The sequence below is a fragment of the Pituophis catenifer genome, unplaced genomic scaffold, assembly GCF_029215685.1.
Source record: "Pituophis catenifer annectens isolate HBS135680 unplaced genomic scaffold, rPitCat1.0.hap2 SCAF_2, whole genome shotgun sequence".
Classification (NCBI taxonomy): domain Eukaryota; kingdom Metazoa; phylum Chordata; class Lepidosauria; order Squamata; family Colubridae; genus Pituophis; species Pituophis catenifer.
The window spans coordinates 261,776,607-261,803,354 of NW_027256882.1; the positions used below are offsets into that span (position 1 = coordinate 261,776,607).

Below are 26,748 nucleotides of genomic sequence, written 5' to 3' on the forward strand. Positions count from 1 at the left end.
TTCTGATCAACAAGCTTGGCGTCTTAGCCACTGAGCCACCTAGCCAGTGTAGACCATCAACAATCTGTTAACAGTGTTAACAGTAACAGAGTTGGAAGGGACCTTGGAGGTCATCTAGCCCAACCCCCTGCTCACGCAGGACACCTATACTAGGGATTCGAACTGCCGACCTTTCTGATCAACAAGCTCAGTGTCTTAGCCACTGAGCCGCCTAGCCGGGTGTTTTTACGCGGCTCTTCTCGAAAGCTTGGCCTGAGCGGGAAAGCGGACCAACAGCTCGGAAGGGACGAAACAGACGGACTCTCCGCTTCTGCTGTGGCCAGATGCAGTCGGGGGCTTCCGTCCAATGGGCAGCAGCTCGGAGTTTTCCCTGGAGTGGCATTTCGCGGGCGGAGGCGGCGGCAGCTTTGCCCTCATCCCGGGAGGGATGAAGAAGGCGGGGCTGGGAGCAGCCGGGGAGGACTTTCCTCCTGAGAGGTCAGGAACCGCGGAGAGGCGGGTGCGGTTGTCAGTCCCGGCAGCCGAGTTAACGGGCGGGCGATGGGGAGCATGGGGCTGCTCGGCTTCTTCCTGGCCGTCTCGGGGGTCCTGGCGGCCTCATCCCGGTACCCAAGGTGGGCGGAGGGGCCTCAGGAGATGCTATTCTTGAGCCCCGGGACGCCGCCGGCCTCGTCTCCTTTCGGCTCGCTTTGGCCGCTGCCTCAGTCGCTCCGGATCTCCCCAAGGAGGTTCCGTCTGGCGCCCGATCAGTTCCAGATCGTCCACGGCCCGGGATCCTCCGCGGGTTCGAACTGCTCGTTGTTGCAGGACGCTTTCCGCAGGTGAGCGTCTCCTTTCTCTTTGGGAGGAGCTGGAGCGGAATAACAGGAGCGGGAAAGCAAAACAGGAGGGTGATGGTGGGAAGGGATCAGCATAGAAGAAAGAACTCCGGGATGATGCTTGCAGAGCCGCAAGATCGTTTTTTTCTCCCAACGAAGCCTTAGAGCAGTGTTTCTCAACCTTGGTAGCTTGAAGATGGGTGGACTTCAACTCCCATAATCCCCCAGCCAGCAGCGCTGGCTGGGGGATTATGGGAGTTGAAGTCCACCCATCTTCAAGCTACCAAGGTTGAGAAACACTGCCTTAGAGAAAGAGATTTTATCTTGAGCGTGGGGAGTTTTCCCTCTTCTGGATACAGTTAAGCAGAAGCTGCTTAGCCATCACATGAGATGCTGTAATTACTGTTTTATGTGATCTGTATAGTTGGACGGAGTAGAGAGAGGCTGCATATCGCCAGATGTTATCGCGCTACGATTCCCAGCATCTCTCCCCCTCAGATCTAGTTTGGCTGAGGTTGCTAGGAGTTGAAATCCACAAATACCTAAGGAGTTAAATTATGGGTGAGTTTGATTGTTTTCCTGCAGATGTTTCGTTGCCAGGCTGGGTAACATCAGAGTGATGCACTGATGTTACCCTAACCTTGCAACGAAATGTTTGAGATAAACATCAGAAATCGGAGAACATCAAAAATCGGAGACCACCAGGAAACCAACAGTTCAAATCTGAATTCAATTCAGTTCAGTTCAAAACAACTATTAGAACATCTAAAGGGGTACAGGTGCACACCCTGGAGAGGCATGGACTGTATGACTGTCAAGCTTCCCTTCTGATTATATTGGTTGCTGAAAAGCTTCTGTCTACAGGGCATCAAGATCCCGATCCTTTTCTTATCTGCCTTGTGTATTCCCATTTTGATCATCTCAGTTGTATTGTCTCCCATGACTTGAAACTCTGAATGTCTAGGTAGAGGGTTTTTAAATATATATATATATAGTTTTCCTTCATTTGAACTCATTCATCTGGTGCTTCTGTTCCTTCCAGTGTCCATTTTCAACTTTAATAAACCTTGCTTCCTATATGAGTTTAATTCCATTCTAGTTTATTATTTAATTATATACTTGTTTTTCAAGTGTTACAGCAAAAATAATCAATATTTCAAACTTCTGGTTTTCTGATCCATTTCAAATTCTCATAAATCAAAATCCTTTTTTCTTGCTTTTTGCCAATTGTATATTATTTTAAATTTTTGAGACTCTGTTTAAAATTTCTTAAATCCGAAGAACTCACCACATGTCAAATTAAATTCCCCATTTTGAAGGTGATTAGAAAATAAGTTTGACTGTCTTTGCGTCCTTATGAAAAGCTCCACCACTGCTGAGAGCAAAGATGTCATCTCACCTTGACTCTTAGCTCTCAAACCCATAGGAGACAAGTGTTTTAGAGCAGGCGTCTTCAACCTTGGCAACTTTAAGCCTGGCGGACTTCAATTCTTCAATTCAAAGCTTTGCTGGCTGGGGAATTCTAGGAGTTGAAGTCCTCCAGGCTTAAAGTTGCCAAGGTTGGAGACCCCTGTTTTAGAGTCTTCCCACAATGAGTTGCCTATCAACAGTCACTGAAGACCTCCCAATCTCTCCCTCTCCAGAAAAACTTGAAGAACTTGTTTACTAACTGGTCTTTTATTCTGCACAATGCTTGTCATCTTTATTCATTATTTAGTCAGCCAAGACTCACACTGGAAGCCTGTGTTCTCATTATTTTTCAAAGCGCGTGATTCTTGTTTGTCTGATACGTACTAACTTGGGATAGTTGTAGGTCTGTTACCAATAAAAGAATGCACTGACTATTACATAACATCTAGCATCCAAGTATATAAAAATATGCATTTTTACAAATAAATTTTAAATGTTGATGGTGAAGCATACTTCAGTGAAGCAACAGACAACAGGACATGCATGATTAATGCTCCCTTCCATTATAGGTAGGATAATTACATTGAAGTGATCTCAGAGATCACTTCCTTTCAACTTAGAACAATATTTCCCAAAGTGGTACCTTCAGAATATACCATTGGCAATATAAAGTATCTGCAGCTGAAAACAAGTAACATCTTGAACACAATAATTACTCAAAATCACTGCAAGCGGCATGTAAATGTAATAAATAAATAATCACACAAATGAAATAATAATGTCTTAAGGTAACCAGATTACAGAATTCACATCATTTGTCCAGCAATGTTATGACATTATCAATCCAAAGGCTGTTGCTGCAATTAGTTTCCATGTTAGCTGGAAATGGTGGGAGGCTATTGAGAGAGGATCTTAAAAATAATACAAATTTTTCTGAATTTCAAAAACCCAAAGTTTAATAAAGAATTGGTATATATAGATCGACTTAAAAGTTCTGTTTCAGTAATGGGGAGTTATACAGTTATGCTAAGCTATTTCTTGTCTTGTTGACTTTCAGTTTAATTCAATGTTTAAACATTATAGTTAAAACAAGCCATGGTTCAACATGACAAAACGATTGTTGATTCACATATTGCTGTGGGGATCAAGGTTCAGAAGGTTGAAAACTTGTTAAAATAACAAAATTTTGACACTATGTAATCTTTCTATTATGAAAAAATAAACAATAGCTTGTCTTTTTTTTTTTTTGAATTATTAGATTTCTTTAATTTCTGACAATCTTGCTAGAAAGCAAACTTTGAATAACATTTTTCTGTGCCATTGAATTTACTTCCAGGTATTATGAATATATGTTTGGATATTCCAAATGGCAGAATCGAGATGAGAAAAAATCCCTATGTAAAACAGAATTGTCCTTGCTTCAGGTGATTATCACTTCAAAGGATTCTGAATGTGATAAATTCCCTAGTATTACATCAGATGAAGCCTGTGAGTATATGACAATATAAATGTGTACAGAATTGTGTCTGTCTTCTGTCTTCCTTATTATCTGACATCTTATGGGTGTGTTATTGGATGCTATTTTAATCATCTGTAATAACCACCATCTTACCAAATAATTTTATCTGGTGAGTAATTGAATAAAATATTGCGATATTACAGGTCAAAATTTCTTTAATAAGACTCATTGTGACTAATATATGTATTTATTATACAGTTATGTATATAGTGTCAGCCCTTTAAGGTAGTTCACATAGGAAACCAAAATAATGAGCTTCACTAGGTTGCAGTAACAGAATCTTGCATATCTGAAAGTACTTCTGCCTTCCCCTCCCTTTACTTTTCAGAGAACTAAGGGAAGATTCTTTCTGAGACATTTCCCACATCCCCATTCCTTGTAGCTTGATATATTTTTTGTCTGACCTGTGACCTCTGGCTCTTCCTGCTGACTCTCAAGGTTATATTCACAACCCATTACTCATAGCCTATCTAGTTATCTAGATAGATGGAGTTGAATAGTACTTACCCAGTCAAATAATTCACTGTGCAAATTAGATGTATATATTTTGATAATTGAAATATTTGATGAACGCAAATGGGACAGGAAATAAAATCCAGCATTCTATCAGATGGGTCCTTCTCAAAGATACACGATTCAATTCCTCATTCTGAATCTTTTTCCATCTCCTTCCCCATGCAATTCATTAGTATTCCACATGCTCAGGAGTCAATGCACTGATTTTGGATTTTTTTCCCCATCTCATTAAAGGCTTTACTTTTAATAAAATACAGGGAGGATAATAAGGAGTCTGAATTTCAATAGAAGGAATGCTGCTTAATTGTGATCCTGTTACATTACTTTTTTTCTCTAATCTATTCAGGTATGTGAGTACCTGTGAATGAATGGCGTTGAACATTTTCTAAGCTGGAGGAAATTTGATTTCCTTTTCAGAGCAATGTATCAGCAAATGGACATAAATAGGGAAATACTGCATGCATTTCTGTTTGTGTTTTGTCTTTGCACTTTAGCTAGAAAACTTAGTACATATGAAAGGCATTAGAGTACGACAACACCTATTGATCCCATCCATGGAGAAAATTGTTGTAGCCATCTGCAGTAATGTGAGCTTTTTAGAAATGTTTGCTGATTTCCACTGTTCCACTGCAAAAACAGATGAGGTATGAATCAGGTTCACAAACCTGTTTCCTGAGCAACTTCATTCAGTTTCGGAAATTACAAGTAACATAAGACCTAAAGGCTGCTTGTAGTGGGAAAAAAGTGACTTGCTCTGTATGAGCTTAGTTTCCTTTCATTAGACCCGTAGAATACCTGCTTCCATATTTGGTTTGCACATATAAGCGTTCATTGTGCTAATTTTCTAAGTGGTTGTTTCATGGTTTATTTTACTCAATAATAATTCTTTATTAAACATTTTTTCCCTTTTAAGATCATCTCCAAGTATCAAAGCCCACATCTGTGTTAAAAGCAGACAAAGTTTGGGGAGTATTAAGAGGTGAGTCTCAAAATAACAGGATGAAAATTTCCTACTCAGCATGCTCTTATCATCATGATAATTATTATTATTGTAATAATATTTAATGAAGTATCCTAATGATTAATTATCCTAATGATCTTTTGGATGGTCTAAGCATCACTAGGAAGAATCATCTTTCTGCATAGAAATTCTTTTTAGCAATTGTGGTTAATACTGATATAAACCTATGCCCTTTCAAATGTCTACTCTGTTTTGAAAACCATCTGTTGACAGTGTCAGCACAATCTGTGGCAATGGATATTGTTGTCAGTTCCATTATTATGTCCTGCCATTCTGTTGGAAAGGTAGGAGGAGGGTGGCTTGCTGGCATTTTTCGCATGCTTTTGCTTTTGCTGCAACTGCTTGGGAATTAGGATGGGGATTGCCTTCAGAGACGAGCAGACTCCCTCCCAGCCAGTTTCAGCCTGGTTCCAAGGCCATCATACCCTGAGAGTGAACTATTATCTGCCTAGCACCTCAGTGTTCTCAAAACAATCTTGCGGCATCACATTGGCTGCCAGTGAACTGATCAGGAGGTTGGGATTGGGGACATGAAAGAATTGCTTTGTGCTTTGCATGGGCTTTTTCAGATTTCGCCTGACTTTATTGGAACCACATTCTTTCAGTAAAAGTTCTTTTGATTCAACTCAATGGATTCAAGAGTTTTGTTTTCCTGAGGGACCAGCTGGGGCAGGTCCTTACATTTTCAAATTATGCATTGCATTAAAAAAAACTCTTATTTTTCCTAAATCTATTGTAAATTAGCTTTATTAGGTGATTCAAACTCCAGTTTCTCATATAATCCCAACTCATATATTATGTTAAAAGTTTTATTATATTGACTTTTCGCCCAAACAGTAAGCTGATTTTTTTTTAAATATGGGTCATGTTAAAAACTGAGGTTACTTAAACCTCTTTGAAATATCTAAGTGATTATTGCTTCAAAACAATATTTCTTGCGGGTTCAGGAATAAAATTCTATCTCTCTGTCTCTTTCCAGGTTTGGAAACTTTCAGCCAGTTAGTATATGAAGATGATTGTGGAAGTGTGAGTATCTCGGCTGGTACATTATTTTCTTCAGATTTGGCTTTAGCACTTCCAGATGTTGCTGTTTGTCACAGGTGTCAAACTCATAGTGTCACATTGCCGTCACATGACATATTGTGATGTTTTTTCCCTTCACGGAGCTCGGGTGGGCGTGGCCTGCGTGTGACACATCTGGCCCGCAGGCCACCAGTTTGACACCTCTGTGATGTGATTTGAGGTTATTTTGAGAGGTAATACTAACATACATTTATTTATTGAGAACAATATTTTAATACAATAAAGTAATACTGCAGAATGCTGCAGAATTCAGAAAGTATTCAGACCCCCTTCACTTTTGTCAATTTTGTTATGCTGCAACATGATTCTACAGTTGTTGAAGTTCATTTTTATCCTCATTAATCTACATTCAGTACCCCATAATGACAAAGTAAAAACAGAATTTTAGAAATGACTGTAAATTTATTAAAAAGAAAAAAACTGAAATATCACATTGTCATAAGTATTCAGACCTTTCATTCAATACTTTGTTGAAGCACCTTTGAGTCTTTGCTGTGACAAGCTTTGCACACCTGGATTGAGGAATTTTCTGCCATTCTTCCTTGAAAATCTGCTCAAGATCAATCTGGTTGGATGGCAACCATCAATGGACAGCCATTTTGAGGTCTAAAATTTTGTTTTCACTTTGTCATTATGGGGTACTGAGTACAGATTAATGAGAAAAAAATGAATTTTAACAACTATAGTATTAGGCTGCAGCATAACAAAATTGACAAAAGTGAAGGGGATCTGAATACTTTCTGAATGCACTGTAATTGTTCTGCTGAAATTCTATTAACTCTATTTAGTAACTTTATCTATCTGTCTGTCTGTCTGTCTGCCTGCCCGCCTGCCTGCCTGCCTATCTATAATATATCATTTCAGCCTTGAGTTTCCAATATTCTCTGGTATATTATTTATTACTTATATTTTAGCAGGACTAAACTGAGAGTCCTTTATTTGGCTGATTGTTGGGACAACTCTCACCATGTGACCATATCAGTTTGGTTATGATGGGAGTTGCTGTCCAAAAAAATTCGGGATAATGGAGGAAGGCAGGGGATAGAGTCAAAAATAAGCAGAAGGCGCAATTACAAATTATTTATTTGCTTATAATCTTTGGAACTGTATGTCAATATTTTATTGAAGTTTACCCTAAGCAGTATTTATATTTGAATTTAGCATATACATTAATGTTTTGTTTGCAGGTAATAAAATAAAGCCTTTCCAAACAGAAGGAATAGTAGTAAATTCTTTACATAAATACATAATTTTTCAAATCTATGGCTAAATGCAGTGCAAGATATTTGATAACTTTTATATGCTAGAAAGTGAAGCTTAACACCTGAATAATGCATCTTAACACAAAAGTAAAATCTGATTATCTGCCACATTCTTCGCATGCATATGGCTCTTTTGTTTGTTTCAACAGTATTTTGTTAATGAATCTGTCATAAGTGACTTTCCAAGATTTGCATATCGAGGAATCTTGCTTGACACATCACGACATTTCCTACCACTGAAAGTTATTCTAACTAATTTGGTAAGTGATCCAGATTATATGCTGAGTCATTTTAGTATATAAAGTTCTAGTTGCTATCCAAGTTGAGAAGATTCTAGTAGACATTTAAAATGAATGACTATAAATGATTAAGATAGGTTTATCAATCTCTGCATGTTGTGGGTGAGTTTTGACTTAAGGCTTCCATTATAGTATTTACTGTTGTTATTCCTTATTCAATTAATATCTTGCCTACCTTTCCAGAGGGCATTCTGTACAGCTTATAACTTTAGAAAAAGGCCTTGTAGTCTTCAATTTATGACCATTTGTTCAGTGACTATTCAAAGTTACCACACCACTGAATGAAGTTACAGCTGTTGCAGCACCCCTATGATCATGTGATCAAAATTTAGGCACTTGGCAGCCCACATGAACCTATGGTTTGTGAACTCATTCTCAATTCTTCAAATCGGGCACATTGTTCCAAATAGTCTGCTCCATTCTCTCAATGTGTCAAAAGTCTTCTGAGAAAGCTTCTGAAGTCTTCCCCAGGTTTTGTGGGAACATATGCACTATTTAGAGAATGGCAGATGCCCTTTTTTTTTTTTAAATTTGATTTATATGCCGCCCTTCTCCAGAGACTCAGGGCGGCTTACAATGTGCTAAGCAATAGCCTTCATCCTTTTGTATATTTATACAAAGTCAGCTTATTGCCCCCACAACTGGGTCCTCAATTTACCTACCTTAGAAAGGATGGAAGGCTGAGTCAACCTTGAGCCTGGCGAGATTCGAACCTGCAGTAATTGCAGGCAGCTGGTCTTAATAACAGGGTGCTTTAGACCACTGTACTACCAAGGCTCTCTCTTTTCTCACGATGCTTCAGAAAAAAACTCACAAATGTTCCAAAGGATCATGATAATTAAGCAAACAAGTGGCCTCAGGGAGAAGTCCAAGCATGGCCAACAACTTCCTCTCTTACAATAGGGCCAGGCTGCATGTGCCTCACCAACAACAGGAGAAAAACAGCAAAGGTCAGCGAGGCATGGAAAAGCCTGTGGAGTGCAGGGTGCACAGACTGAGGCATGCTGCACTGTGGTGCTGGGATGGGCTGTGGTGGCTGAGGCTTCCCAGGCTGTGGTGTGCTGGGCCAGATGAGACTTCCCAGGATGACTGCAGCTTTCAACTGTGCTGCAGCTCAGGGACTTGTTGCAACTCTAGAGCCATGGCACACCAAGAATCCCCTGAGCTGCAGCATATTCTTTCCCGGCCTCTCTGTATTCATACCTCTCTGTATTCATACCCCACCCCATATGCATGTGGCTTGCACAAGGCTCCCTGAGCTCCTTACCTGGGATTCCCTCTGCTTAACAAATCCCACATCTAGAGTTATGATGGCAACCAGAAAAGGTGGGATTTTGATCGCTGTGTGGTCATGTGACATATCCCTTTAAAACTACATTACTTAGCGATAAAAATTCTGGTACCAATTGGAATTGTAAATCAAGAACTATCTCTACTTTAAATCAGATTAAAACATATTGATTAAAGAAAGCAGAAAGATTGGAAACTGAGTACAGCTTCAAAAGGAACAGATTCCATAGCTTGGTAATAACAGAGAACACCCTTTTCTAATAGCAGATTTGGGTAACAAATTATCTTTAAGAAGGGCTTTTCTACTGACAATGTAAATGGCATCCATTTGAAAAAATTATAATGTTTTGCCTTGAAATTCAGGCAAAACTCGGGAATCAAATTTGACTGGGAAAGGGACTATGCAACCCATAAATTTGACACTTGTAAAATGTTACGTAGAATCAATGTTTTCTATTGCTCAAGCCTCAAATTTATGGGTTACATAAATTTCCTTTCCCAGTCGAGTTTGATTCTTAATACTTGCATGTGTATCCCAGGTCTTCCAGAATGCACTTTCTATTGTATAGTTGCTGAAAAACCAAGTTCTCACAGACCAAATGAAATGGACTTGGCTGAGAAGAGAAAAATGTGCTTTCTTAAAATTGGAGAAGAGGCTTCAACTTCCATGTTAAAAATGCTAATGTCACCCTTTTAGAATGCTAATAACGAAGCCTAAAATTCTGGGTAACATGAACAAGATGTACCAGTAAAACCATTTTGCACATAACGGTCTGAAGGCAAAATCCAAGATCCATAGACGGGTTTTCATTCAGTGAAAGGATGACCTAGAAAACTGAAGAGTGAATAGCTATTGGATTTTGGCAAAGAAAAAAGGCCAATGAAATGAGGCCATGGCATGAAACAGTTGGCTCCATACTGGTACATTCAATGTAAGAACAGATTTGACAGAATAATAAAATACAAAAAAATGCCTATGAGAAAAGGGGAAAGGGGTGGGGAAATACCAGAAGATCTCTTCTCTTTCATTCAGAGTACAGGATGCAGAATGTATTTAGTTACAGAAGGCAGGTTCTTTAGAATATTAGGAAGAACTTCATAGAATCTATGAACTTAGATTTCTTCACTGAGCAGGGAGAACCTGCTGGCCTAAATAACCTCTTCCCATTAACCACTTGATTTAGTCAGTTTCCATTCCTGGTCTCCAGGCCTGCTGACAAAACCACTTTTTAGGGCCTTACAGTAAAGTAGCAGATTGGGGGCTAGCTGTATTTCAGAGGGAATTATTTTCATTAAGAAGGAGCCACCACTGAGAAGACCTTTATTCAAGGTCCCACCAGACAGCAATCCCTAATCAGTAAGACCCACAACATAAAGACAAGAACTCATGTAGTTTTGAGGAACATGCTTAAGGCCTAAATTTTACACTGTAAAGACATCTACATAGTCAATATATGCATATGCATTTTGGCAACATGTGGAAAGCTCTGTGATAAATATCTTCTTTGGCAGCTATCTTATTTAGGTCATTATATTTGGGTTCTATGACTGCTTGTTGAAATAAGTTACATAAAATTAAATATCTTGTAAAATGTATAGTATTTGTATGCAAAGCTTTCCTCCATTGAGTTCTTTCAGGCCTAGAAATAATGGTAGAAACCAGATTTTAAATTCCCACATATATAAATTAATTTTTGGATGTAGAGTGTGTCACTAAAATGCCATCTTGTCTTTCCTAACACAGGATGCCATGGCCTTTAACAAGTTCAATGTCCTGCATTGGCACATTGTAGATGACCCTTCATTTCCTTATGAAAGTACCACTTTTCCAGAATTGAATGCCCAGGTAAGTAAGAACATGTGGAATCATGTGGCAAGTATTTAAAAAATAAGATTCAGAGTCCTATTTCTCTCATATTTCAGTTATATCAGGCAGGGCCATCATATTGACTGATAGTGGTGAGCTAACATATCTGGACATTTCCAACCTGTGAAATCTGAAATAGTAATTCAGGGTAGAAGATTTGTAGTTTATTGAAGTGAATTGAAATTACATTATTTTGATGCTTGACTAGCATCAAATAACATAAAAATCCTAAAACTAAGATACAGATAAAGAATAATATAAAACAATCACAGTCAGTATAGTTAAAACTTTCTTAGTTCAAATACACCATTTTGAATATTTATACTATTCACTAAACTTTAAGTGAAAAGACAATAATAAAATATAATAGCAATAGCACTTAGACTTATATACCGCTTCATAGTGCTTTCCAGCCCTCTCTAAGCAGTTTACAGAGTCAGCATATTGCCCCCAACAATCTGGGTCCTCATTTTACCCACCTCGGAAGGATGGAAGGCTGAGTCAACCTTGAGCTTGGGGAGATTTGATCTGCCAAACTGCTGGCAGCCGGTGATCAGCAGATGTAGCCTGCAGTACTGCACTCTAACCACTGCACCACCATGGCTCATTAAGAAAGTTTATAGGTAGTCCTCAGTTAACAATGGCAATTGTGACCAGCCATGTATTAGATATGTTTGCCGTTTTGAGATGACAAAAGAAGGCAAGATAAAAATCTAAATAACAACAACAACAACGATGATGATGAAACAGACCAAAGAACTGATCACACAGTGCCTTTTGGATTTAGAACTGCAGTTTACTTTGAATCTTATCTTTACACAGCAGTCTCTTCTAAATGTTGCAATGTTCTTCTCTCTGCCCTGCTATTGGACAGGTATCACAAAACTCCTATAACCTACCACCTGGTTCCTTGTTACACTGTGATTTTGCACTGTAGATTTTATTTGGCCTTAAGCCAACGTTTAATTTCTCCTTTTTTTTTTTTAGTAATAATGCCAAGCTGGTCAAAAGATTACTATGTAGTGTTCAGTGTTCCTCTTAGCTAGTAAGGAACTCCAGGTGACTTACAATGTCACCAAGTTCTGTGAATTGGCATATGATGCTTCCTGAAGACTCAATTACTCCTATATTTACGGTATTGTTTGTCTTTCTTTTTGTATTTATCTGTTTGTGCTGTTTTGGTGCTGGCCTTTGGTTGTAATGGTTTTTTATTTGACATGGGGTATGTCAATGGCAGAGCAGCAGATTTATTCCTATTGACACAATGGTGTCCTAGCAAGCATAAAAATAACTCTATAAAGAATACACAAAGCCATCTTCTTTCTTGCCCTTTTCAATTACCAACTTCATGTTTTATGGGCTAGATCTTCAGAGATACTGCAACCATGTTCAGTTTTTCATCCATAAAAGTCATTTGCCAGTCTCTCAATAGATGCATAGTCACAAAAATAATACATAGGGAAGCAAAATTAATTTCTCCTAGGACCGTGATGGCGAACCTATGGCACACGTGAAGCCATATTGGTGGGCACGCAAGCATTGCCCTAGCTCAGCTCCAGTGTGCATGTGCCTGCCGGCCAGCTGATTTTTGGGCCTTCCAGGCCCACCAGAAGTTGGGAAACAGGCTGTTTCTGGCCTCCGAAGGACCTCTGGGGGGGAAGGCCGTTTTCATCCTTCCCAGACTCCTAGAAAGCCTCTGGAGCCTGGGGAGAGCGAAAAACGGCCTTCAGGTCCCACTGGGCCATCACGTGCCAAAAGCAAGGGGGTTGTGTGGGGGGAGTCGCATGCGCATGCGTGGTGGGGCAGTGCGCATTGAATTATGGGTGTGGCACGCACATGCATGACCTCCCACATTCCCCACGCTTTTGGCACGCAACGGCAAAAAGGTTAGCCATCACTGTCCTAGGATTTCAAAGAGAATGATCTTGGATAAGTCACTTTTACTTAGTATTACTCAAAGTACTGATCATCAGTAAAAGGTACAAATGGTTTGTGCTTAATTTCATTCAAAAAATAACTTGCATCTGGATTATATTCTAGTGCTTGACTGTTGTAATATGATGTTGCTCCTAGATTTAACTACTCTTCTCACTTGCTGACAATTTCCTGGAGTATTGAGAAAAAATACTACCTCTTGTTTATTTCCTCAGGGTGCTTATACTCCCAACCATGTTTATACTCCCACGGATGTCCATAATGTCATAGAATATGCTCGGTTACGAGGGATTAGAGTTATTCCAGAATTTGACACACCAGGACATACTCAGTCTTGGAGAAAAGGTAAAATGGGTATCATTCTGAAAGGTGAACTGAAAATACTATATGCTTACAATAGGAATCAAAAAACAAAAAGGAAGATTGATAGCTAAATACAAATACATATTTATTATTAAATATTATTTAAATTTAAGTTACATTGTTACATATGCCTGATTACATATAATTCAGATATGTTCAGGTTTTAAATATCTTCTAATAAAGAGAGTAAGTAAGGTTTCAACCAGGGGTGGGTTCTACTTACCTTTACTACTGGTTCGCAGTGGGGCCACGCACTCTTCTGCACATGCGCAGAAGTGTTTTGATGACATTGGGGCTGGTGGGCAGAGCCTCCCGCCGGTTTTACTACCAGTTCTATAGAACCGATGCGAACTGGGGGCAACCCACCACTGGTTTCAAGTACTTTTATTTATTTTCTGTTTTATTGATTTCATTGAACTTGACATTTGGGCAGCATACAAATTTAATAAATTGTGATTGCACAGTCAGCCAGATGTTTACACTGGATTTGGCACTGCAGTATTAAGCTAGTCAGGATAATTGACCTGTGATCCTGTCAGGCAGTCCAGTTCAACACTTTCTGATCATTTCTGAAAACTGTTAGCGTGTAATGCTTCCCTGTCATTTTGAAGCAGGAACACATATAAACTGTAGCATGAGACATTAAATAAGATTAACATAGTTTTTAAAATAAATATTCCTAATCATTCCCCCTTACCCAATAAGAACATTAAACGACCAGCCTTATTGGTATAAGGCTCTTTACTTATATCTGTGCCCTGATTTACTGTTGCCTTTGCCCTATCCTCCAAAAAGTATTACAACTGTCCAGCCAACAAAAGATTGCTAATTCTAGAGGTTTAACAAGGTAATATCTATGATACTGCCAATGCCAGTGATTACCATTAAGTGATTCGGAAAATGGAAATAAATTGAATTCAGAACAAAAGTACTCAATAAATAGCTAAATCATATCATGTGAATACAAAGGTTTTATGAATCATTATTTTCCAAATCTGATACTTAGCCAGTAATCGTATTCCACTTAAAAGGATTATGTTCTGGGCCATTACAAAGAAAAAAAGCATTTAAGTTCTTGGAAATGCTTTTAAAATGAATGTAAGAAATGCAAGTTTATGTAGAATAAAATAGCATACATTTTTGTTTTATTTTTGTCTTTGCTTTATATCCTGGAAAAAAGATATCCTCACACCCTGCTACAGTGGAAAACATCCAAGTGGCTCTTATGGACCTATAAACCCCATTTTGAATACAACTTATGATTTTATGATGAAATTATTTGAAGAAGTTGGCACTGTATTTCCCGATGACTATATCCACTTAGGAGGAGATGAAGTGGACTTCAGTTGTTGGTATGGTGTAACAAGAAAACTAAACAGATACTAGCATTATACAATTCCCCAGACTTGATTAGGAAGAGATATTGTAGAAAATCTAGTAGTATAAGTGCAGCGTTGAACTGCATCTCATTAATGTAGCCCTGTCAGTATCCAGGATTACACAGCCACTGAAGGAAGACTTCCACTGCAGCCATATGACCTAGAAACAGGCAGTAGCTTTAATGAGGTGGAGATGCTTTCCTGAATACAGAATATTTCAAAGTATTTCTTCCTAACAGAATTCAAAATGTACAATTTTACATTACATATTCATTTAAATGAATATAGAAAGTCTATCCACTCCAGTTAAAATGCCAGGTTTTTGACATGTAAAAAAATCAAACCAAGATAAATCACTTCAGAATATTTTCCATCTTTAATATAACATAGAAGCTGTACAATTCAATTGAAAAACAAACTGAAATATGGGGGGGGGAATAAAAAACTTACAATTACAGGCTTATTGTATTGTATTGCAGAAGACTTGTGGACTTCAACTCCCAGAATTCCTCAGTCAGCAAAGCCAGCAAAGCAAAGCTGGCTGAGGAACTCTGGGAGTTGAAGTCCACAAGTCTTCAAGTTGCCAACGTTGGAGACCCCTACTGCTTATGCATTGAACATCCTGATTTTAAGATTGCCATGCCAAAAACTTAATGGGAATTGCAGATGCTTTATTTTTACTAGCAGTGGCCCAAACTAGCTTATGTCACAAGTCAGAGAAGGCATTCTTCACATCAGCATTATTTTGTTTAGATCCCGACTCGTGTGATTAAAAAGAACATTAGAGTGCAAAATCCATTCTATTCTATTGCTACTTTAGTACTATATTATAAGAAATGTAATTTGTTGCTTTTGTTTTTCTTTCTTTCTTAGGAATTCCAATCCTGATGTAACTCAGTTCATGAAAAAGAAAGGATTTGGGTACTGGTATTCTAAATTGCAATCCTATTATGTTGAAAAGTGAGTATCTGCAGCTTCTTTTATTGATTGCTGTAATCTCCTAAATTGTATTTATACTGCTGCTAGGGAAACTTCCTAAAGGCCAGTGGTAGGCTGGTTTCTTGCAGCTGAGCTTTGCAGGGATTGGAATGAATGACATAACAATGTCACTGGAGTGGGTATAAGTGACAATTTGAGAGCTTGAAAGGGTACCTTCGTAACTTAGCAAAAGAAAACAGGATGCTGCTGAAAACCAGTAGTTTACTTGCCTAATTTTAGCAGTATGATCTGGGATCCGTGGTATTGGCTGCGGCCTGGAATTTTATTTTTTTTTATTCTCCTTCTTGTTGTCCATTTTCTGTCATGGAAGAGATGGAGAAGATGGGGTTGGAGTCTGCAGAAGACAAAGAAGATAGAGTAGAACATTTGGCTCAGTTCTATATCTAGTACATTTGAATTAATTAAATAATTGGGTCATTTCAGAAGTTTTGAAGCAAAATCTGTCTTATTCATTAACCCAGTGTAGTTGCGGATTCTAGTTTATAATTTCTTCTAAAGATGCTGTATTTTACAATCTCAACAGTCGCTTCTTCTGACTAGAAAATTCAATAGGTAGACCGGGAGTGTTTTCAAACCAGCCCTTTGCTGTGGAATACATAACCAAGCTCAGTTCAGGTGAGGCCATTTACCTCATGACCTTCCTCATATTTTATCACCACACACACAGAAAATCAATTAAGAGCAGGATCGTGTAGACTAAGGAACATAAATATGATCTTGGAGAAGATATGCAAAAATCATTACCAAAAAACATGAGCTCAGCCTGGGAAAACAAGACGGAGGCAAGAGAAGAGAAACTGGTCTCAGGTTTTCAAGATTCTGTTCTTATATATAGCCTATTTCAACAAATTGAGTTCTCGTATTTCTTGGAGTATTTGCTTACTGGCCTGGTCTAACTTGAAGGACTGACAGATTGGAATAGTAACACAAATGGTTTGTTTTAAAAGATGAGGAAAGTGTACTGTACAGGTGTGTCAAACTCAAGGGGCCACCCTGGAAATAGTGCAGGACCCACTCGTGGTGCCTCTGCCAGTGAAAATGGAGCTTGGGAGGGCCGCGCATGGCCCTCCCGAGCTCCGTTTTCACTGGCAGAGTGCTCGGGCCATCCTAGGTGGCCCTGACACAAGTGATATCGAGCTGGCAAACCCTGGCCACAGCCACCCAGCCCCAGAGGTCAAACACAACCCTGATGCAGTCCTCAATAAAATTGAACTTGATACCCCTGGTTTAGACAATAGAAGTTATCTGAAATTGTCAGGTTTTTTTATATCACTCATTCTAGCCATATCCTTTCTTATTTTTGGGTGTATTTTTAAAATACACCCTTTTTCTAACAAAATTGAATTTTTAAAAATGCTTTTTTACTTTGAATTGGGAGAGGAGTGCTGAGTTTTTCTGTTGAAATAGGAGACTGAATCAACAGCACACACTGTCCTTTGGAATTGATTGTTCCTGAATGAAAGTGGATGGGAAGAAAAGGTTACACTCACACCAACTTATCCACAATTGACCCAGTTCATCTCAGATTTCATTCCTTTTTTTTTTTCTGGCAGTAAAAACAATGAAAGTTGCATATGATTAATTTGAGAGGGAAAATAAAACAGGGAAGTTTTCTACCATAAACAGGAAACTATCTAGGAGAGATTACAAACTTGACTAGGTATCAGGAAAAAATGCATTTCCAATCATTACAACTTAAAAGAAAGTTTAAAAGTAATCGTTTGTTGCAACAATTTCATCTTGCATTTCAGGAATCTAAAACATAATGATTAAAATTACATCTAGAATCCTGGAAAGCTAGATTAGTTAAAGTTAACCATTTTAAAGAAAGAGTTATTGAGACTTTGTGGCAATAGGTTTGAAACTGAAGCAGAAGAAAAAGAAGGAAGGAAGGAACAATGCCTGCTTTAAAATGATGGAGCAGAAAGGGAGTACCTCTTTCAACTCAGTTTATTTTTTCCCTGTGAAGATCAAACATAATGAGATGCACATTATGCATCTTTCAAGCTTTCAAGTTGCCACATTATTTAAAACATGTTAAGTAGCAGAAATCTCTCAAATCAAGTTCAGTTCCTAGTAACTTGCACACTCATATCTTTTTCTTGACAATGATAGAGAAGTAGCCTTCTTGCGATTGCCTTTTTCTGTTTGGTTTGGTTTGGTTTTGTTTGGTTTTGTTTCGTTGTTTTGTTTTGTTTTGTTGTTTTGTTTTTTCAAATTTCCAGATTTGGGATTACCAAAGGCATGAAAGTAATTCCCTCCCAAGTAATAGTTCAAACACTATTTATGAAAAACAGCCAAGATTAGCTAGCTGTTGCCACAAGACCAAAAGATGACAGGTTTCTTTAAAAATATATATATTTCTTCTGTTCAATCATGTTTGATTCTCAAAGACTGCCTGGATAAATCCCTGCAGTTTAGCAAGGTTTTTCAGATGTGGTTGCCATTGCCTCCTTCCTAGGTTTGAGAGGAAGTGTGTAGAGGTAGGTCAAAGGTCATAGTGCCAGGCTAAGAGCAGCACACTGCCTTAGCTCATGCCTATGATTTCATTTGGGCTTTGATCTGTATTATCTCACCTTCAGAGAGGATGGCATCTTGAGAGGGGGGTGAATAGTCTCTAGCAATTAGAACACTGTTGCTGTCCTGCCTTTTTGTCTGCCTGTAAAAACTGTATAAAAAATAAAGCTCTCGGCGAGAGCGGAAGACACATCTTCGCACAGAGCAAAAGCCTGGACCTCTGATTTACAACAGAAGTGACTGTTCAAGATTCCGTGGCTGAAATTGTATGTTTGACAGGGGAACATACAATTGAATGTGTGTCAACTATATGAGTGTTTTGTTTTGCACCTAGAATACTGGAAATAGTGACTTCTCTTAACAAGAAATCCATAATCTGGCAGGAAGTATTTGATGATGGAGCAAAGGTAAGGTCTGAGAAATTATGTGAACTGTCCCATCATAATTTTAAGAGTAGTTCTCATCTGCAAAAATATACCAGAAAATGTATGTAGAACTGAGTATCCCTTTTATTCATTTATAAAATCAAGAAAGGTTTAACAAGTGTAAGAATGAGTAAAACCAGGGCAATTGCTACTTCTGTTCAAGGTTGAGAAAAACCAGTCTTCAAAATATGATAATCCAGACTTTTCCAATCTCGTACCCTCCAAATGCATTAGGACTACAATTCTTGAATTATTGAATAATCATTCTGGACATTATTGTGCACCAGGCATATCATGATGGTGAAGCCTGCAACTTAACATATATGTAAGGTTCAAAGGAACTAAAATAGAAACCATCGAGAACAAAATAATTTCCAGCTACTTCCCAAGTCTTGACTGGGGAGGCTAGTCAGGATTTCAAAAGAGACAGAGCGTAGGTGAACAGAGCAAAGTGAGCCAGAAAAGAATTAGTTGAAGCATTTCTTTCTTGTTCTGTATTTTCGTTTCCCAACATTCTCTCTTGGTTGGCTCTCCCTATTCTCTGTTTCTTGTTGTTGCTTCTCTTCTAGTCTTGATGCTGCTAAAGTGTTATAGTCTGGACAAGCAGGTTGCTTGGCAGTTAAAGAGGTCCAAACGTTATTGATTTAGTCTAGGCACTTCATAATTTAAACAGAATCACACTCAGTGTATGATAATTGTATGGTAAACAAGACTTAATGCTCTTACCCTCCTGTTCAATATCTATATGAAATTGTTCAGTCATTTCATCCATTGCTTTGGGGCCTGATTTCAGTACCCAAATGTTACTCAATTGTACATCTTGACCCCAGGCTGCCCAAGTGATGCTGTCAGTGTCGTGATCCAATATCTGGATGCTCTTCAGGTCTGGACAGGGAAGAATAAACTCAGGCTCAGTCCTGCCAAGACTCAGTGACTGTGGCTATTTTGGCTGAATTTGGATTTTTCGATCAGGCAGTACTTTCCTAAGTGCAACTTGGGAGTCCTCCTGGACTCATAACTACTACTCAGAGAACAGATGGCAGTTGTGCCCAGGAGAGCCTTTGGACACAGATTCAACTTGTGCACCTGTTGCACCCATTCCCAAAATGGGAGGCCATTCATATGCTTACTCATTATTGAACTATTGCAATGCACCTGATATGGAGTTGCCCTTTTAAGATGACCTAGAAGCTACAGCTGGCCCAAAATATAGCAGCATGGGCAGTAATGGGTGCACTTCAATATGTCCATGTATCATCAGTGCAGTGGTGGGTTGCCCCCAGTTCGCACCGGTTCTATAGAAACGGTAGTAAAACCGGCAGGAGGCCCCGCCCACTGATCCTGACATCATGAAAATGCAGCACTTGCACAGAAGAGCGCGCATGAGGCCCCGTTGCGAACCGGTAGTAAAGCTAAGTAGAACCCATCCCTGCATCAGTGCCCAGTAACCTGCAAATTGCCAGTTTGCTTCCAATTGCAATTCAAGGTGCTGGTTGTCACCTATAAAACCCTACATGGCATGAGACTTCATTCTTTGGATGGCCACTTGTGGTCCAATAGTTTCTGTCCGTCTAGGTCCCTTCTATTATTCAATATCTTCTAGTGTGCTTAGATATCAACTAAGCAATGAAACATTTAAAACAGGGATTTCCAACTTTAAAACTTGTGGACTTCAACTCCCAACTATGATGGCTAGGGAATTCTGGGAGTTGAAGTCCACAAATCTTAAAGCTGCCAAGGTTGGGGACCCAATTTAAAAGACCAAAAATTGATGATAAGCTGGGAAAATATACCAAGGGCCAAACAGAGAGCTAGAAATGATTTTAAAAAGGAAGTCCCTTTTGGGAGGGAAAAACATTTTACAGAATGTTGAAACTATTTACAGAATATTGCCTTTGGTTCCTCCCCCCCCAGAACTTTGTTATCTTTGTAGCCCTTCCCCATTACTTCATAGTAATGGCCTCACTAGGTACCTAATCAGTGGTGGGATTCAATTTTTTAAACAACCGGTTCTGTGGGCGTGACTTAGTTGGGGTGTGTGGTTTGTGGTCATGTGACTGGGTGGGCGTGGCTACTGGTCATATGACCGGGTAGGGGTGGCTATGTGCATATGGATTACTGAGAGAGTTGAAAAAAATCATTTCTGACCGGTCCTCACACTTATGACCATCCTCACATTTATGCCTATTGCGGCATTCTTAATAACCGTGCCAGTCATTTCACCACTACTTCTCTTCACCACAGTGACAAGATAGGGCACAAAACATAAAACGTGAGGACAGTCATAAGTTCAAGGACTAGTCAAAAATAACTTTTTCAGCCCTCTGAGTAGTCCATGTGCACATAGGGACTACCCAAAGGGCTGAAAAAAGTGATTTCTGACAGGTCCTCGCACTTTTGACCGGTCATCATTTATGCCCATTGCAGCATTCTTAATTAAATTAATTAAATAAAAATGACCTGCTGGAGCGGTCGGAGGCAGTCTGAGGCGGGCATTCGGGCCGGCTGCAGGGCAAGGTGGTACAACTGGGGTAGGTAGGCCGCTGCTGCCCAGGCAGGAGGCGGGCGCAGGCTTACAGGGCTGGCTGCAGGGTGAAGGGATCGGATGGGGTAGGTCAGGGGCCTGCAACTTTAAACACTCAACTTTAAACACATGTAAACACTTACCTTAAACCTGGGTGGGCATTGCCAACTCCATATCACTTACTCCCGCCCAGGTTTTGTGGCTCCCAGTATTTTCTTTTAAACAGGTATCTCTGTGTGTCTCTTTCATCTCTCTCATTTCTTTCTTTCTTTCCCCCTTTCTCTCCTTCATCTCTTTCTCTCCATCTCTTTCTCCCCCCTTTCTCTCCTTCATCTTTCTCCTTCTCTCCTTCATCTCTTTCTCCGTTTTTTCCTCTTCATCTCTTCCTCTCTCTCTTTCTCCCTCCCCCTTTCTTTCCTTCCTCTCTCTCTCCCCCCTCCCCCCTTTCTCTCCTTCATCTCTCTTCCTCTCCATCTCTTTCTCCTCTCCTGTCTGGGTGGCGGCGGCAGCACACCTACCGCACCATTGGGTCGCCCCTTGGCTTGGAGGTGGCACCTTAAGCCTGCGCCCCACTGCATGTGCATCCGCCTGGCTGTGCCTCCAGACAGCTCGTTGCTCTTACTGAGTTTCGCAATGGGGCAGACAGCACCCCTCCTCCTCCTGGAGCCCATTACGATGCGGAGCTTCGGCTGCAGCCTGGGCAGCCAGTGTTCTAGGGCAGAGAAAAGTCGCACGTCTGCCCCAGCGACTGGATGGGCTAGCGGGTAGGCTGGCACGGTGCGGGTGGCAGGGTGGGGAGAGGGGTGGGCGAGCCAGCAATTTAACGGTTCACTCGAACCGCCTAGGACCGGCAGAATCCCACCACTGTACCTAATTCAATGAAGCTCTATAAACCAGTTTGTGCTTCAATATGATATGTCATGATTTCTGTTCAAACACATCCCTGGAAAAATTCTGTCTTTCTCTCAACATCCTTTGTGTATGACAGGAATGTTTGAATGTTAGAAAATGATATAGAGCCGGTAGGATTAGTGTGATATGGGACATAAAGATAACCCTATCTATGGCAGTTTTGATGTGATATTTTTCTGCGTGTATTTAGAAAAGTTCAGAAAGACAAACCATCACAGCATAGTAGCTAGACTGACAGATTCAGACTGGTAAAACTTACGTTGAGATCCCTCCTGCAAACTCATAACTATGAACTAGTCATTCTCTCAGCCCAACGTACTTCTCATAGATAAAAATACTGTAAAATATAATTAAGGGGTAATTGTTATGGGTTCTGAGGAAAAGATGGGCTATAAATACAGTACGTTGTCCCGAATTTTTAGAATTGTTCAAACACCATGCCATGCTGCAATGAACCAAAAAAATAAAAGAAAAAAAAACGCTATAATTTTCTGTCTTTTCAGTTGCAGCCAGACACAATAGTTGAAGTGTGGAAGAAATTTTTGTATCAACTTGAATTAGCAAGAGTAACAAAACAAGGGCATCAGGCAATCCTTGCTGCACCTTGGTACCTAGACCTCATCAGTTATGGCGAGGACTGGAAGAGCTACTACGGCGTTGAACCACTGAACTTTATGGGTTTGTCAATAGTTTGCATTTGCTTTTTTTCTGTGGGAGTTGGGCATTTTTAATATCCTTGGATTCCAGTGCATAAGTGGCATATTTCCGTTTAAATAAACTAGCGCTCAAATTCATGTATTTTCTTATGCTAGATTACAGGAAAGTTTCCTTTTTGTTGGTTGTGTGAAGGTTATAGTTTTTGTAACCTAAGAAAAATTAGAGTTCTGTTAGTCCTTGATTTACAACCACAATTGAACCCCACATTTCTGTTGCTAAGTGAAACAGTTATGTGAGTTTTGCCCCATTTTACAATCTTTCTTGCCAGTTAAGTAAATCACTGCAGCTACCGTATTTTTCAGAGTATAAGACACTTCCCCCCCCTAAAAGGGGGTGAAAATTTAGGCGCGTCTTATACACCAAATGTAGCCCCACCCACCCACTGGCCCCCACCCTTTGGCCTCTGCCTCACAGCAGTTACCTCCTTGCAAGCAAACAGCAAGAAAAAATAGTTCCTTTTCAGCTTCAGCACAGCCTAATTAGCACAAGTTGATTGGATCGGCCTCCTGACTCTCAGCTCATTTGCTCTCAGCTGTTTTGTGCAGGGCTCTGCTGCTTGCTGCAAAGAGGTAAATTGCTGGAGCAGAGTTTTTGTGTGTGTTAATTAAGCTATGTTGAAAATGAAAATAAAAGTAAAGCAGGCTGTTTGCTGTTTGCTGCAAGGAGGCATATTAGGCAGAGGGAGATTTTTTTTTCTTCTTTTCCTCACTAAAAAAGGTAGGTGCGTCTTATACTACGAAAAATAGGGTAAATTAGTTGTTAAGTGAATCTGGCTTCTCCATTGACTTTGCTTGTCAGGTCACAAAAGGGGATCGCATGACACCAGGACATGCAACCTGTCATGAATATAACCAGTTGCCAAGCATCCAAATTTTGATCACGTGAGCATGGAGATGCTGCAATGGTCCTGTGAAAAATGGTCATAAGTCACTTTTTTCAGTGATGTACTTTGAAGTCACTAAATTAACTGTTGTTAGGTCGAGGACTACCTGTATATGAACCCATCACATTCCATGGTTTAAATAATTACCAACACTTGTTTAATTTACATTAAGATTGCATTTTGAACACTCTTTTCAATGGCAAATAGGAAATGAACAAATGTTTTTTTATCCCTTTAAACACAGGAAGCAAATCACAGAAGGAACTGGTGCTTGGTGGAGAGGCTTGTCTTTGGGGAGAATATGTGGATGCAACTAATCTTACACCAAGACTCTGGTACACCTAGCCTGTTTCTCCTTTCATAAATTTAAGCATCTAATCTTTTTGTTTCTGCTTTAAAATGGAGATTAAAAATGTGTGTATATACTTTCTTCACATCAGAGGATTGCAAATCTCTATTTTCCATTTGTTTTTTTCCTCTTCCTTATTAATAGGTGGGTTTTCAACTTACAACCATGTTTTTCAACCATTCAGTTACAATGGTACTGAAAAAAATAACTGAAAGCTCTTCTCACACTTACTACTCTTGTAAGCATCCTCACAGACATGTGTTCAAAATTCAGCTGCTTGGCAACCAATATATATTTATGATAGTTGCAGCATCCCTGTCATTCCAGGCCATGGGCAAGTGCTGTTGGAGTTTGGAGCACTGAAAACGCAACCAACATTTCAGATGCTTATAGAACTTTCTCAACATCATTGTCACATGTGCTTACCATTTGCAAGCTTCCAACAGGCAAAGTCAACAGGGGAAGCCAACTCACTTAATGACTGTGTGACTCTTTTTAACAACTGCAGTGATTTTCTCAGCTGTGACAAAAAAGGACATAAACCTTACTTTCCCTGGTTGGTTTTGGAATGTATCTTAACTTCCAGACTTGGATCCTCACACTGCAGACAAAGGAAGTCATAACTGTCTTGCTTAGCAACATAAATTCTGGTCACAAGTAGAGGATTACCTGTATTTGCCCTTACAGGAAGCACTAATGAGCTCAATATATTTTACAGATGGGAGACATTACAGAATCAAGAGGCAAATCTGCCTAACTTCTTTTATACAAAAAGGTATACAGTTATGGCCAGTTTATGGATTACATGCTGAATATAGTATTCTCCAGCATCATTCAGAACAGGCATGGCACACACACGGCCCACGGGCTGGGTACGGCCTGTGCAGGCCACGCCCACCTTCACCCCATAAGGGCAAAAGCAATCCCGATACGTCATGATACGGCCCGTGATGCGATCGGCTTTGACACCCCTGATCCAGAACAGTCAGCTTCACGATACCACTCTATCACAGGGAATATTTAAGTCCTATTTGATTTAAATATAAGGTTTTCTATGTTTGCTCACTCGTAACAAAATATATACAGAACCTAAAACTTCTGTTCTACCAATGCCTATTTTCCTAATTTAAACCTGACTTGTATAAGAGAACTTATATATGACTGTATTCTTAAAGTGATATTGAACTTTCATTCAACTTTCATTGAACCCATAATCCAGAGTGACATTTTTAATAATGCTGTATCTGAAGTCTTGTAATTCACTTTGGCTAAGCAAAAAGTACACATTCTATTTGGAAAGCAAGTGGGTAAAAGCTTTTAAATGTTGCAGGTACTGTCCCGTTATTTTTAAACAAATACTACCATTTGATTTTTTTAAAAAAAATATTTAAATAAAATTGTATTGGCCTTGTAATTCCAGGCCACGGGCAAGTGCTGTTGGTGAGAGACTCTGGAGCAGTGAAAATGTAACCGATATTTCAGATGCTTCTAAAAGACTTACTCAACATCGTTGTCGCATGCTTAGGTAAGATACAGATATTCTAAGATTTTATAGTTTAATAAAGAAGTAGAGTGCTATCAAAGTTCCTTATAAATTTCTTGTATTGCTTCTGTTACTAAATGAGTATATTGTAACACACTCTCTCTTCTTCATGGAACAAAAAGATTTTAGCATAATGTAGGTAGATTGAAGGCTGGATATGGCTCTATAAAGCCCCATAACCTTTGCAAGGATAGGGGAATGCATAAATGCACATGAAGTACATTTAATTATATTACATTATGTTAAATTTAATTCAGCCAAATTCAAGGTTTGCTATGGCTCCACACACGTACCTTTGGCTTAAATATCTTTTAAATGCCATGTTCAAATGGATGGGTGTAACTTGATATTTACATTTTCCTGAGAAAACAATCTGTGGAGCTTTAAATGCATATTTTCATTCTTTGCATAAGTCAGAGTTGTGGAAGTACAAGAGTATAATTTGGTGGGGATAAACTTCAGAACTTCATAACAGACATTTATGTAAAATACACATTTTTTGTATTTTACAGCTATATTCTATATTTTGTATTAAGTGAGGTATGTAGAAAAGCCGGATACAAACTGAATTATATTTTTCTGACCTTGTATTTTTTCTTAATGCTGGAAAAAATTATTTTATTTGAAATCTGAAAAAATTGTCCAATATTTAATGGTTTTTAACTTAAATTATGAATGGCTCAGAAGTGCTTGTTATAAAACAACGCAAGCATATATATAGACTTTTTAACTTTTCCTTCCTCAGCTATTTGCCTTTTTTAAAAACGAAAATAGCATTGGACCCTGCCATGAAATTGAAGTTATGTAAATGATAAAAAGGGATTTTTTTTTACTGTTAAAAAACAGATTTTAGTTTTGGAACCATCTCTAATTGCTTTCTTAGCTCTTTAAATTGTTCAACATAAAACTCTCCTTTTACAGCACTTATTGGCCAGAGATTAATCCCGTTTTCTCTTCTCCACAGGCGTGGAATTGCAGCACAGCCTCTGTTTGTTGGGTCCTGCAACCATGACTTCCTCTGATCAGGGATTGTAGCAAAAGTGCCTATTCTTCATTTTAATGTGAGATATATGTATCAGTGTGAACTATATAGAAAAAGAGATATGTACAACAGCAG

General features: G+C 39.2%; 1 protein-coding gene across 1 annotated transcript; it reads left to right on the plus strand.

Moving 5' to 3' along the window:
• The first annotated feature begins 540 nt into the window (after positions 1–540).
• HEXB (hexosaminidase subunit beta) lies at positions 541–26,687 on the plus strand. The gene is made up of 14 exons (XM_070938815.1): positions 541–821; positions 3,565–3,716; positions 5,177–5,242; positions 6,264–6,310; positions 7,779–7,889; positions 10,963–11,064; positions 13,236–13,365; positions 14,564–14,735; positions 15,636–15,722; positions 18,613–18,685; positions 22,643–22,817; positions 23,984–24,074; positions 25,509–25,613; positions 26,596–26,687. Exons 1-14 carry the CDS (start codon positions 541–543, stop codon positions 26,651–26,653), a joined length of 1,650 nt encoding a protein of 549 aa, XP_070794916.1. The 3' UTR covers positions 26,654–26,687.
• Positions 26,688–26,748: the final 61 nt, after the last annotated feature.